At 41.3% G+C, this 15,362-nt stretch overlaps 1 protein-coding gene across 1 annotated transcript in view; it reads left to right on the top strand.

Annotated features, from left to right (window-relative positions):
* The window catches only part of LOC104073212 (CUGBP Elav-like family member 4), an 80,365-nt gene extending 66,881 nt beyond the window's left edge, over window positions 1–13,484 (top strand). Inside the window, exon 9 of the mRNA XM_009572907.1 lies at window positions 13,357–13,484. Coding sequence (XP_009571202.1) covers window positions 13,357–13,484 — 128 coding nt within the window. The remainder of the gene's footprint in view (window positions 1–13,356) is intronic.
* The last annotated feature ends 1,878 nt before the right edge of the window (window positions 13,485–15,362 follow it).

Below are 15,362 nucleotides of genomic sequence, written 5' to 3'. Positions count from 1 at the left end.
ATACATCTATCTTCAACTTCTTTATATCCATCTATCCTGACTCATTCACTGCACAGGACTGCTCTTCAGCATTTTGAAGTCTGTCAGCTAGCTAGTTACTGAGCAGCTGTTCAATAGATCCTCACAGCTCTGTGCTTGGCCTCAGGCCTTCCTTCCTGCACAATATTCAAACCCTGCTATGAATATGAATTTATTATTATTTCCTCATCTGTTTTCCTAAGGCCTTTCCCAGCAGAGCATTTGAGAGGTTCACAGAGCTAAGAAACAGCATTTTCACAGTGCTCATGGTGTCCTCATTTCACCAAGGGGACGATGAGGCATAGAAAGATATTCAAAACTATTTAGTAATCTTGGATGCCTAATCTGAGATGTCATGAGCCTGATCAGTCTGTTTGCTTGTTTTCTCAAAGTATTTAGCACAATGCAGGGCATGCTATGTTTATGTTTGCTTCGGGTGCAGGTACAGGCAACAGCCTTTCTGCCAGTGAAATCTCAGGTCATGCACTGAGCCCCAAGAAAAGAGGAACACATAATAAAGCTCCATCTACACTGGCAAACTAAAGAGGCCTTGCATATCAGCTCAAACACTGTGCCATAACTATCCATATCTTTTTAATGTTTGTATACCATTGGCTTTTGCTGGGCCACGACAATTAACTCACGGCTGGACGTTGCTTGGGCATGGCTCAGCGGCGACAAGGGCCAGGGACTGTCCCTAGACAGCAGCACAGACAAGGCCACCCATTTTTGAGGGGTAAAAGAATTTAGTCATGTAGATACAAGTCATGATGTGCCAGTTGCACTTGGTGTGCCGGTTGCACTCAGAGCCTGCCCTATTTTATTTACTAGTAAAAAAGTAGCCTAGGAGATCTTACTAAGGAATTTTGTGATATATGATTTACCCAGCATAACTGGGATGTCACGGCAGAAATAGGGATCAATTCCAGTTCTCCAAGGCAGCATTCGGTTGTACAACTACGAAACCATCCTTTCCCTGGCTTATTTACCGTCTGCATTCCAACACTTGCAATAATGAGTCTGATACATTGCCATTTCCCTCACCCTGTTATGTTATCCATTCTGTGTAGTAATTAAAACAAGGATGCCATGAAAAAGAAAAATACAGAAATGTGTGGTTAGAAGCAATGCCTTAATGCATATACAAAACAATACAGAATTAAAATTTTATAGGGAACATCATTTCTTGCATTTCTAACTCGAGTGCTTCATTTTGCAACCTTTTCATTGTTTTAATGTATTGGTGCATGTGATATCTTCCCTTTTCAAGTAAGCAAACCAAAAAATTAAAAAATCCCCAGATGAGATTAACATCTTCAAATAGTATATATTGACATCTTCAAAGGTTGTCATCAGGGTAACAATTTGCAGATCCCCATAAAAATAGGTATACCTTTCTTAACCAGTTCTGGTTTCATCTATCTCAAATCCCCAACCAAATTCAACCTCACCTCCACCCTCCCTAGTCTTGATCTGTAATATATCACATATGTATGGGTATGTACATGATATATGTATTTTATATATATATATTTCTGCAATAGCAAATATGTCTGCAAATTATTAAAAACAATGAACACCACTGAACAAGTGGTTTGAATCTGGGCAACCTGCTCCAATGTTTGCTGACCTTCACGGTGAAAAAGCTTTTCCTTATAACCAGTCTGGAACTCTCTTGTTTTAATTATGCCCCTTGTCTCTCATTCTCCCACCATGCACCACTCTAAAGAGACTATCTACGTCTTCTTGCTCTCACAGGGCAAGTGCTCCAGCCCTTGTCTATCTTGATGGCCATATGCTGAACTCACTCCACTTTGTCACTGTCTTTCCTATGCTGGGGGGAGGAAGTGCCCAAAAATAGATGTCCAGGTGTGGTCTAATATGTGCTGAGTAGAGAAGGCATTAATTTGAAACTTATGATATTACTCCCTATCAGTAATCACTTCTCTAATTGACTGGCTGTGATTTTGTTAATAGAGCTCAGGATGCTGTTGGTCTTCCTTGCAGCCCAGGGCACATATCTAATGAGATCCTCAGTGATGTAACCCATGGAAAACCTAAGGACAGTGGGACCATGCCCCCTTCACCAGCTGACCTTCAGTCCCCTTGATATTTAGCCAGGCATTTTTATTGTCATAAAAGGGAGGAGGTGCATCTAACACCTAGGAGCAGCTGCTATCTTTGGCTACTTCACAGGCAACAGTTTTTCTCCCTTTTTGGCAACGTGACCTACAAATCTGATTGTGTTCTGACCATTTAAAGGTGAAATTATATGATTGTTCTAAAGATAGGCCCCTAATTACCCTTTACAATCCTTCTTTAGAGGGGTTTCCAGAAACTGTAATGTATTTACCCTGCTCATTGTGCATCTCCTGACATGGCTGAACAGGGTCCAGAAGGATTACTGTGTTATCGGGTTTCTAAAAATGCTTATGAAGGAAGAATTTTTGCTTCTTGATTTTAGGAATCTGCAAGAGCCACATTTTTAGGGGTGACTCATATTTTTACCCCACCCCTCCAAACTAAGATCCCTGTCCAAATTATCAATAACCATCCTGCTTTTCTCAGGTCTTCAGTTTTTCTAATCACAGGCATTCTCATAAATGTGTTTTCCAGCAATATTTCTACTCTCCTTATTTCATTAATTAAAACACGAGCATATTTTCCCATCTCCCACACAAGGGTGGATCAAGAGTTCAGATGGGTCATCAGGCAGGAGCCCCAGAAGCCAGAATTAGATCAGGCTTTAGGCAATCTATGATGTGATTCAAATCTCACAGACTGAATGTAACTCTTCTGAGGGACTGCAGAAGGCCCTTTACAGAGATCTCCAGGATTCAGGATACTCTTCTGAAGACCATTAATGGTGAATGTTCTGCTGGCAGTCCTGGGGGAATTTATCAGCAGCTACACTATAATATGAAGGTGTTTCATTCCCATTGATGTTGATGACAAAAGAAGCCAGCTGATCATCTCCCTGTCTATTGTGGGTAGTTGAAAACACAGAGTTCTTACATTGACACTGAAAGGACCACAGATGTAACAGCTGGTTGGATCTGGAATGGTATGTTATATTTCAGCTTAAAATGTACTTGTATAACTCTTTCCTTTCTCCTCTTGGTACCCAGCGTAGTTAAGCGCAAGTTCACAACCTTCTGGTCTAGATATGAAAGGATTTTCTTTCTTCTTTTTCTTTCCCAATGACTCACTGCATATGAGCAGTTGATTTCCTGTTGATTTCACTTTTCGTTTTGTTAGCTGGTTTTCACAGTGGCCTCCATAGAAAGTAAAGTATTGGTTTGAAAAGCATGGCCAAAAACTATTCATCACTACTTCTGGCTTCTGAACAGAAACTTCCAGACTGTCCCACAAGAGAAGCTTCAAGTCTTTCTATATCCATTGGGTTGCCCCAACCTACCCATAATGAGGTATCAGGTGTGCAACAACACAAAGGGGAGAGATGGTTAGTTGTCCATCTAAGTAATGATCAGCAGGAGCAAGGTGGGGAGATTCTGTACATTGCTACCCCAAGAATGGATCTATTTCAGAGACTCGCTGAGACATCAGAGAACTGACAAAAAATAGTCACTAGTCACTAGTACAATTCACAGTGCACCTTCCTGATTGGTTTTCCTGGCTTGGGTTTGTTTTTTTTTTCCTTGATTAGCCCAGGAAGGAATTTACTTCCCTATTATGAAATATTACCAAAAAGAAGGTCACCTTTTATGATGGTTCTCTCTTATAGACCAAGAAGAACAACTGGTGATTTCAGTAGCTGCATGGCTACTTTCATACACGGTTTCTTCATCAAGAACCCACAAATTGAGTGGGATCCAAGAGAGAACCTGGGAGCAAAGAAATTAAGATAAGAAATGGTTTGTGACACGGCTGGTGGGAGCTTCAGTAGTTATTTTCATCTTGTTTATATTGTACAACTCCAACAAAACAAATGTAAAAATAGCCTTCATCTTGATTCAGCAACAGGCTCAATGCATCCTTAACTGAGCACATATTTAGATCCCACTCATAACTTGTGTAAAACCTACACTAAGCTCCTTCTTTGCTTCTGGCTTTACACTGTCAGAAGAACTTGTCTCCTCAAAAGTTCATCTGCTTTTTTCAACCTTGTACTTTCCCTATGAACCTTATATTGACACATCATGACATCAAACATTTACAAGGAAGGCTTAGAAAGCAAGTCAAGAAGCGTTCCTTTCATTTCTGAAAGCATTTAGGAAATTGCTTCAGTTCTAATCATCATTCAAAAAAAGACCAAATACCATTCACTTATCTATGAGCAGCTCCTCACTGGCTAGTTTGCTCCTTGTGAGGAACATCATCATCATCATCTGGGTTGGAACGTTATGCTTCTTTTAGAAGAACAACAATGCTTCTTGTTCACAGCAGAGATGTATATGTACTGGTCCAATATTTCATTCATGGGGTCTCCAAAGAATGGCTGAAGCCTGAATCCTTCACTTCTTCCATCCATTGTTGGATGACTTCAACTCCTACTTAGCAGAATGGGTAGAATCACAGGCAACAGCATCAGACAAATAGTCGCTCATCCTTTAGACAAGCTCTGTTTACAGGAAAAAGGGAAATTTTTAGTGTTAGCTCCATTCTTAGGGTGAGAAATCTCTTGTGATTTTCTGTATCAGATTTTTACTTCTTTTTCTACTTTTAGAAAAAACTCGTCCTGACCAGGTGCTCTGGTTCCAGATGTATGTCAAAAACCTAGATCTGACCATGAAATAATTTAAACTGTCCAAATTCCAGTCTAATCTTGAATCTTAACCTTGTGCTTTCAATGAGCATGTAAGTCATGACAGTAATTTCTGTATTAAAAAGAACCCAAACAGATTATGAAATAGAAGACTCATAGGAAGAAAAGTCCTACAATTTGAACCACCATATTCAGGGTCAGCCTCTACAGCCCTCCACCATCCTCGGAGGAGATACTGCTTCTTTGAGGCACTATCTGAAGAGCATCCAACTGACAATGTGCAGTAACAGGGACCACTTCTCTGTACATTCCAGCTCACGCTGCCTCAATGTACAGAAGTAGTTTCATGCATGGGAAGGCAGGAAGGCGACATAAGGAAGATGCGTGTGTATTTCAAGCTACCTTCTGCACTGGGTGTTCTGACCTTTAGAGAAAGTTAATCATGCCATCTACTTTCACTCTTCATTTAATCTCCCCTTCCCATCTGTTCAGTTTCTCTCAGCTGGAAGCAAGATGAAGAACGAGTACCAGTCAGCTGTCTCAGTGGTCCGCAGCCCACACTTTGGGGCCATCTATTATAAGGCATTTACATCAGTTGTCACCTCTATCATGACTGTTACCACAGTCCATGCCAGATCAGTAGGCAAGAACTGATTTTCTAAATATCTGAAATGTGAAATGAACAATAGACAGACAGACAGACAGATATGCAGTATCAGAAGAAACCATTCTGATCCTTTGGACTGAACTTTGAAATAACATATGCCAGATACCTCAGCTCCTGTGACAGGTTCAAACCTTCTGCTTGAGTCATAGCATCCTTTTAGAAAATCTCTTAATCAAGATTTCATGTGATAGGTGCTCCACCCCTATTGCTAAACAAGATGTTCCAAAATAGTTAATTACCTTCACTATTTAAAAAATGCAGACTCAGTGTCTTATTTCCATTTTAAATTTGTCAAACGTCTGCTTCCATCCAGAAGAAATCATCAAGTTCTTTTTTTTTCTATATGAAAAAAAACATGTTCTATTAGAAATTATTTATAGCCTATGGTCAGAAGATAGTTTAACCTTCTCTTCGATAAACTGTGGCAACTCTCATTACTTTTTCAGACCTAGAATTATTCTTGTAGTCCTGAATAATTCTTAAAACATATTTTTTGTAGAGGAATCACCAGAACTAAATGAAGAATTCCAGTAGGGATCTTTCATGAGCCGTACTCAGAGGTAACATCACCTTACTACTTGTAGAGGATATTCCCCAGAGACTGGCTTCATCCCAAGACTGTACTAAGTCTTGAGACTTTGAGTATTTCAACATAACCCTGAGAGCTCATGTATTTGGCTGTTATCATGACACCCACGTTCTTCTTAGAAGCACTGTTTTCTGCTTAAGATTTCCCCTTTTTATGAGTGACCCACTTGCATTTTCTTGTGGATACTTAATTTGGCATTTGGTTGGATTAAAATGAGCACTCTTTAACTGAGTCCAATCTACGCAGTGACCCAGGTCAACGTGTCTTACTTCTGTCATTATTTACCACTTCACCATTTTTGTATGATTGGCAGATTTTACCAGTAATTACTTTAGATGTCTTCCAGGTAATGTTAGAGAAACTGAATATCACAGAGCATTCAGCACACTCTTGAAGGAGCCTACTAGAAACTCCTCAATATTGTAAGTCACAATTTACAATTTTTTTGGTGGTCTATCTATTAACCAATTTTTAAGAAGTTTGATATGGACTGCTTTCATTTTCTATAAAGAAGGGCTCTCTCAAATACTTTAGAAAAGTTTAAGTATACTCTATTAAAACTTACTTTGTTAACCAAACTTGCAATTTCATGCAATCAGGTTCATTTGATAGATGCTATTTTCCATAAAACCATGACTGGTATTAATTGCACACCTTTCAATTCTTTGCCATATCATCTCATATCAAAATTTTCATTATTTTACTTAAGCTTATAAAAGATTAACTAAGTTTACCAGGTCATCTAGCTTACATCCTTAAGAATTAATAATAGGAGTTTTTTTCTGGAATATTTTGAAGGTTTTCTAATATTCCATAAATTTCTAAAATGAACATTAATGGTTCAGCAAATTTCTGAGCCAATTCTTCGAATATTCTGAGGTTCCAATTATCTCATCCCACAGATGTGAAATATTTAATAGTAGTTGTTTAGCATAGTCGTCAGTTTCTGACTGTTCATACATTAAAAAAATGGGTGGATGGATGGATGGATGGTATGGATAACTGGATAGACAGATCTCACTTGGACATGATTAAACATCAGTGGAAGGTTAAATATTCCAAAAAGTCATCAAACCCTATTAGACACTGGAAAAAAGCTAAAGTGCTGTGCCCTTGATCTGCAGAGGTATTCCTTTATTGAGTATTCCTGTGCCCATAAATCACCTTACAATGCAATACCTTCCATGCACATATATATTACAGAGCTACTTACATACAGATTGTATTCTGAAATTCTTTATAGCACTAAAAAATTGCAAGACAGCAGCTAGTACATCGTGTAAAGAACATAGCAAGGTAAAGACCTTGCAAGGCAATTAGAGGAAAACCTCCATTCTCTGATAAGACTGATAAACATGGAGAAAGAGAAACTAAACAATCTTAGAAATGAAATGGACTGAAGTAGCAGGGAAGTGCTGAGGGGTAGGTGGTCAGGTCCAGGTGGGGGGAGAAGGGCGGGAGCTCCTCCCCAGCACCCTTCCCCCAGAAGAGAAGTCTCCTGTGATTTGAGTGCCTTATCGTTGTCTTCCTAGCAGAAAATGCCTCCCTGATGTTCCTAGATCTCACCCTTCCTGGTTAGTAACAAAAGCAAGGAAGCCATACACTAAGGGGACAGTTATATTAATAACCAATTATATTAATAAAGAATTCCTTAATTAATAACTCAAATGCTTGGGGGAAGGAAAGGAGCGGGGCCTCTACGCTAACCAATGGCCAGTGTTTTCTGCAGCTTCTTCCATCTTAGTCTGGCCAAGGCCCCCACTTGTGTCCTGGGTAGCAGCACTTTGGATGCAAGGGAAGCAAGGGGCATGGACTTCTCCTGTACTAATATACAGCCCACGTGCACAACGTTTCTTCTCTTTCACTGGAATTTGCCTTCCACAGGCTGAGAGGCAGATCCTTGCTCTTCTGTTATTCTCATTTCCCTCTAGTGAGATGATCGTGGGTTGAATGACAAGAGGGAAAAGTTCAGAAGGATGAGATCCTCTCCTTAGCTAGTGACTTTCATAACTGGAGGAACAAGAAGTGCCAAGAAAGACCCCTCATGGCAGGCAGACAAATACATTGACAGCCAGAACCAGAAAAATGTATCTCTGGCCTAAAGAAGCTAATAAGCACCAATGTCTATTTGTTTTTGTTGCAATCTCTTGCAAAGTGCATCTCTGAGATGGTAGTTTTGTGCAGCAAGCATCTGGAACATAGATCAAATAATTCCTCTTAGTTTTAAGACAAGTTAAATATTTGCTTCTTTGAGGTTCCTCTTTTCCTTTCCATTGCCTGAGACCAGCCTAGTTACCTGAGTGGACCTGCTGTAAGACCATCTGCCCCCGGTTCAGGAGTCTGGATCAAAAGCCTGTCATTCACCGTGGTCTTGACTTCTGATTTAGGGGATGCTCAGTGTAGTTACCAAGCACTGGGCTCCATCCAGAGGAAAGCTTCTGCTGAAGGGAGGCAACGTGTTATTCCAACCTGGTAGCAGATCATCAAAAGGCTGTTTTGCACATTAACCGCTAATTCTCCTTGCAGCATGCAAAGAGAAACAGAAAACTCAGAAAGACCAATTAGGGATCCATGGGAACCTAACGATCTGCTCATTCAGGACTGCACTTAGTGCACAAATTAATTTATGGCCATGCAGAGACACCACTCACTGTGAATGAAAAGTTTACAGTTGCAAAACAGTCTTCAAATGCACTCTGAGATAGATTGCTAATTCCCTTCTTTATCATCTCAGCTGATTAAAATAGAAAAACAACCCTTGAGTAATATCAGTTACATAAAGCCACTGGTGATCATGCTGGCATCATGAGAAGGGCATGAAGGTCCCTCAGCATGTCCCACTACCAAGACTTCCTGTGGAAGAAATAGGGAGAAACCAAAGCACCCTGCAAGATGCTACGCCACTAATCATTTACACAGTCATGCAGGAAAAGAGCAGGCCAGGAGAAGTCATGGACTTCAACATCAGTACCTTCCTGGAAGATGCTGTGCAGAATCAGGAAGATTAGATGCCCTGAGCTGCAGTCCTAGCAGATTTCTTCATTCTTTGCTGCTTTGATAAATCATTTATTAGAAGAGCCTTTTTACATAATCCCTGGGGGAAAAAAAAAAAAAAAACAGAAAAAAAAAACCCAACATCCCTCCCATAAAATAGATTTATCACTAAATCCTGTCCTCCTACCAACCATCTTCAGACCAGAACATATATTTCTCTGATTATTAATTAACTGATGCACAGAAACAGCTTCAAGCTTTTTAACCTCTCCCTTTCTCTTTTGTCCTTCAAGAGTGTAGGTGACAATCTAGGGGTGGTGTTCAAAACATGGATAGCTTCTTGATCAACTGTAGTACTATCATCATGCTTTGAGCCCTATACTCGTGGGCTCAAACATCAAAGCCATTCAGAAAGCAAGTATTTAAGCTATTTTTCCAGTACACACATTCTGTTCCTAGTCATACATATTTAAATCTGGCATAGCACCATTAATGCTGCTGACATTGACATGGAGTAACAAAGATGGTTAACTGCCAACAGTGCACCTAACAACAACAACAAAAAAGTCATATAATCTACCAGTAGGTATTTGACCTGAAAAGAGAAAGGAATATGATACTGTTGGCACAGCCTCTCTGTCTATCTGCCTATCCCTTATCACTGTGATATCTCAACTCTCAGGATAAGCCATAGCTTTTCTTCTTTTTGGAGTCCATCCAAATACCTTCAACAATACGAAATACAACTCCACATAAATAACAGGAAGAGGGAGAGCCGAATGCACCAACAACTTCTGAGCGTATCAAGCCCCCTGAAACTAAAACAGTCAAATGAAGCTAGAGGAATTAGCTGCTCTGTCCCTAGCATGTGCTCACAACAAAAATGCACAATTATTGGCATTTGCCCTCCTCCTTCTCTTTCCCCAGCCTTCCAACCCTAGCGCTTCCACCCTCAGCAGCTAGCCAGTGGAGATTTTTATATTACAGCAGTGGATATCAAGACAACTAAGGAGAAAAAAAATAAACAATCCAAATCTGGTCCAAATCTGTGGGCGACTAATACCAATAGCATCAGAGTACAACTCCCAGTTTCATTATCTGCTCTAAATGAAATATAGTGAGCAAATGCACTTCTGATCTCTCTTATTAGTCCCATTTGTTAAAATGCTGTATTATTTACAGCTTTGCACAGAATGAGGATATGGCCTTAGAATTCCATCTCAGAAGCAAAGCGATCATAAAAACTAGGGTAGCTTTGTGAGCTTATCTAAAGGCAAGGTTCTTGCAGAGGTACAACTGTATCAGCATCCCAGCACCAGGGTTTATCACCCAACTAAAGATCTAGTCTTGGCAAAAGTAGACAAATAGTAGACTTCCATCATACTTGGCAGCAATTCTGGTGGGGTTTGCATGCATTAGGAGTTTGAGTCAGCAATTAACATCACTTGGGGAGTGACTCACCTACGCACTAGCCAGTTAATAACATCTTACCTTGAGATGTCAGTCCCAACTCTGGAACCAGGTAAATCCCACAACAGAGGTACCTCGATTTAAGCTAGGTGCCTGCCTTCATTGCACTGGTGCCTGCTGCATAGCCAGTGGGACTTGTTTCATTTGAGCACAGCTAGGAGTGTCCTGAAAAAGGAGAGAAATCATGTCCTACACTCCACTGACTATGTTGGCTAGACCTCCACTGATTATTTTAGGATCCCAAGGTGATTTGCTCACAAATGGATGCACGTGTAGACACGCTCTAGATGTGCATGTTTAGTCCGTAAGAGGTGCATTGAAACAGGATCGGTTACAAGGGTAGAAATCAAAGTTCACAGGCAAGCTAGGTTCTCTAAAGACATAATATAAGTAATTATCCAGCTGCAGCCAACTCAGCTTTCATAGTTGGTAGCTGTGTATATATTAGTGAAGTAAACATACCTGGCACTTTGCCCTAGCACTGGGGCCAGCTGGCACAGAATGGCCCACACCCAAACTATTAAATTCTCTTACTTTCCAGAATATCACGGCCACATCCAAGCTAACTACTGAAAACAGCCTCTGTTCTGTGTTAATACTTAGACTTTGTCCAGGAATTCTTTGGAGTTAGGCACAAGCCAAAACTATGTCAAGGACCTTCCTAAAAATTCAGTGGTACAGATGATTGGGTTCCAGTTTCTCTGAACTACCCTGGCACAGTTTTAGTTTGCTGTTATAGATGTAGCTGATGGGTCTTGGACAGGAGCATTAGCAATCCAGAGGCGATTTTGAAAAGAATTGGCTTTCACTCCATCCTATATCCAAAGGTGTGAGGTAGCTGGACAGCAAATTTCAAGTTGAAGCTCAAGTAAATAATTTCCAAGGGACCTTCCAGCAACTCAGGTGAAATCAGGAGGTGTTTAGTTTGTTCCTTTGCTGAGATCAAATCATAGGACCTTGTTGACTGATAGATTATTCAACTAGTCAAATGTAAACTGGGAACATTACCAGGTGCTTACTGCCTAATCAGTGATTGCAAAAGCAGATCCATTGCCATTGAATAATAGCCCAGCTCATTACTCACCATAACTCTCCAGTTTTCTGTCTAGAGATTGATGACTGCTGTGAGGCTTGAGCAACACTTTTGCTCACATCTTCAGAACTGCAGTGTTGGTACCTCCTCATCTAGGTGGTTGGCAGGAAAACTGCATGGACAGCCAGTTACTTGGAGCCTTGGCTTCAAGAGGGGAGGACGAAGAGGGATGCCTGTTTATTCCATGGGCTTCCTCTTAAAACCACATCTGCCATACTCAGTAAAACTGTTGTCTCTCTTTGAGGCTAAGACCACAGATTTTATGACCTTTCATAAACTTATGTTATTAGCCAAAGCCAGGGAGTACAGCTTTAATACAAGAGTGGGAAGCTGTGCTTGCATATACGTGCATGTGTATGTGTGCCTTTTTTCAAATGCAAGCCATCCTGTGTCGTCTGTGAGACTTGCTTTCAAGGAGGAACTAGACCTGGGAGGAGGTGCTGCTGAATGCATTCACAGTACAGCCCAAGGCTGTAAGCTGTGCCTGGTGCTGTTGTCAGGAGCAGGTGTATACCTGGCAAAAAATGCTCAGCATTAGCTTTTTGAGGGGCTCTCAAACTGTCTCTTTATTTTCAGCCTGTCTGTTGAGAGACACTGGGTTCCTAGGGTTGATTTGTGCTGCCAGAGCTTTGCAGGGGTGGGAAAACAGATGGCTTTGTCTGGAATGCAGGCTGGTCCAGGCTAGTCTTACCCAGAAATGTTGTTGGCACACAGGGACATTTCTGGCAAAGGTAGCAGAGGCAATTCTTATACAATGTGATAGCCCCCTGCCTCACTAATATCTCAGACCCATGGTCACTCCAGCTAAACTCACATACAGTCTGGGCAAATGAGGCCTTTTCCTGGAGGTAACATTAAAAAAAAAAAAAGAAGAAAAAAAAAAATCCACACCAAAAACCCTCCCCAAAGCTGAATGCTTTAGAAGCATTGCATCCTGTGTGGTTCTGACCTATCTTGGCTCTTCTGATCCTCAGAGAGCAAGTCTTCCATTGAGACAAAGAATGTCATTTTATGTGGCCTGTAGATACAATATTCAGTCACTATAGGTGTTTCTACTGCTGGATGCACTCCATGGCTGATTGGATGATTTGCCGGCAAGGTATGAAACTACTTATGGAAACCGTGTTAGGAAAGCACTAGTGTTCATCTTTCTCAGTTGCAGAGTCAACATAAAGTCTGCAGTAATTGCCGGTTAAAAAAGCTCATCATATTGCTTGAGTGGCCAACAATCAAACTATTCATGCCAATTAATACCATAATGGAGAACTTACTAAATTCACATGTTACTTATATTGCCATAATAAGGAAGTAGCAGTAGATACATCAGGTTCCCTTCATCGTGAATATTGGAAGGCAAAGGAAAGGTTATGTTGGTGACTGAAGGAGGGTCTAGAGATTTACCCCAGTCATGATGGAAGGAAAAAGAGCAAGACAGAGTGCCTTGAGACCATGCATCACATCTGCTGACACCCAGCTCAAAGGTGACCCAAATCTTGTGTGTGCTGGTACTGTGGCACCAGCATTTGTGCTTCACATAGTCTTGTGTCCAAACTGGCACTCAGACCAGGCAGTGCGTCCTGGGACACTGATCTGTAACAACCCCTCCTACCCTTCGTCCCCCATTGGCAACCATCCTCTCCTCACTCTCCTGCCTACCTGCCCACCCTCCTACCTGCTCACTCCCTCCCTCCCTCCGCCCTCACCCCCTTCCCCATGTTCATTCTCAGTGGTCGTTGCATGTACGTGCCTTGGCCCCCTTCAGCTCATTAAGCCCCCTGCCTTGCCTCATGTTTTGACAGGTTTTGTGAGTTTTGACAATCCTGCCAGTGCCCAAGCTGCTATCCAGGCTATGAACGGCTTCCAGATTGGCATGAAGAGGCTGAAGGTGCAGCTGAAGAGGCCAAAGGATGCTAATCGTCCCTACTGAAGAGTTGAGGGAACCACTGGATACAAAGCACTAGCACAGGTAACTGCATGGGGAAAGGGGTGTCAGCTGTGGTTGTAGCCTCTCTTTGTGTTGTAGACCCTCAAAAATATTCAGCTCTGCGACTCTCTAGCTTCTGCCTTTTTCACTTAGGTCTCTGGCTAGAGCCACACTGCGCAGATACGCACCCACACATAAACCAGGAACCGTTTGTGTGTGTGTCTCTTTAGAAAAAGAGGTGGAAGGATGCTTAATGAGGGATGAGCCAAGTTCTCCACCCCAGGGGCATCCTGCATCTCTAGAAAGTCTTCCTGGTCACTAGAGGAGAGCCAGCAGCTGTCCTGATTCCCCTTGCTCAGCCAAAGAGAGCATTTCTGGTGGCTGAAGAAAATCTGCAATTAAGAGATGGGACTGGGCTGCAGTTTAATCCCAGGTGACTGGACTGGGACAGTGTCTGTCTCAATAGCTCTGTGTTGCAAATGTTTCAAAGCATTCTTCATTCTTCATGCGGTATAGTCTGTATCCAATTTCATCCCAGCATAATAAATTTATGTAAATATGTCTCCCTGACAATTAAATAACTCCTAATTTCTTTCTTCCCAAGCCCAAGAAATTAATAGAAGGATCCATGCTCACTTCTCGCTCAGTTACTGTTAACTTCTGTGTATAGATAAAACCCAACCAAAGCCAAGGAAGCTTTGCTTGAGTGAGGACGTAGACAAATCTGAACAAGGGTCTTATTGTTAGTCTCATGTACTTTGTGTTGTTGGAAAGGAGCCAGCCTGATGCTCCAAGGGAACTTCTAATACAGGTAACAGTGTCCAAAACATCAGAAGCAGCAGGTTGTTTCATTGGAATCCCAGCCTATCACCAATAACAAAAATGGAGATATTTCCAAAAATGGAAATATTTTCCACCACTGGCTGGCTTTTCCATTAGATAATTCTTTGAGAAACAGAAATATAAAACTATACGTGTTAGTTACAGAGACAGGAAGTCTCCCTGTTGTTAAAACTGTTCCACACCAGAGATTCCCCAATAAATCCAGGCCCTAAGCTGCAACAAGCAGTTTGCACTCCCAAATTAGTGTCAGAGAGATGGGTTAGGTGAGCTTTCTAGGCCAATAGAGCTGTAATGTCTAAGATTCAGTGATTTTGATTCAGGCCGTTTTTGACCCATCTAAGGTACAGGCAGGAAATCCCTACCTTCAACCTTCCCAAAGAACTACGAAGTGTTCTAATTTTTCACTGGTATCTCTAATATCTTTGAAAAATGTATTGTTCCAGTCTTCAGAGCAGTATCCTTTCCACTGAGAATTAAGGAATGGGATCAAAATGTCTTTGAAAGAGGTGCTGCACTGAAGACAACATGAAGCGGATTAAGAAACCTTTCAATAAACATATTAGGTGCATGTGCAAGATACAGCCTCCATAGTTTAGACTCTCCTTTATATGTGACTATATGAAGATAACTGTCAATGCATTTTCCCTCTTCAAATACCTCTTTTCTTTTCCTTGCTTATGACAAGGCCTCTTGGAAGCTTGAAACTAAAATATGTTTCCATATCCAAATGCTTTTTGCTTCATCACACTGGCTTTTTACTGCAGGTTTTGCTGGGGGAGAGCGGGAGATGCATGCATGCAATTTTGTTAAAGCAGGGACTGTATTTGTTGGGGAGATTTTCAGTTACACCTGCAAAGGAATCGAGGAACACAAAGGTTTCCCTAGTTTGGCACCAAGCAATAGCTGTATGTTGTAGCATAGCTGTGATCACTGAGGATATGCTTGTTTCTTATGGTCATGTAAGAAAGTGCAGGGCTGTAGACACCTGTGGTGTTAAAGATTCACCAGTACGAGTCTATGGTGTTTTCATTATCATGG

This window comes from Fulmarus glacialis, unplaced genomic scaffold (assembly GCF_000690835.1).
Source record: "Fulmarus glacialis isolate BGI_N327 unplaced genomic scaffold, ASM69083v1 scaffold8132, whole genome shotgun sequence".
NCBI classification, from domain to species: domain Eukaryota; kingdom Metazoa; phylum Chordata; class Aves; order Procellariiformes; family Procellariidae; genus Fulmarus; species Fulmarus glacialis.
This window is presented reverse-complemented; position numbering and strand designations above follow the sequence as displayed.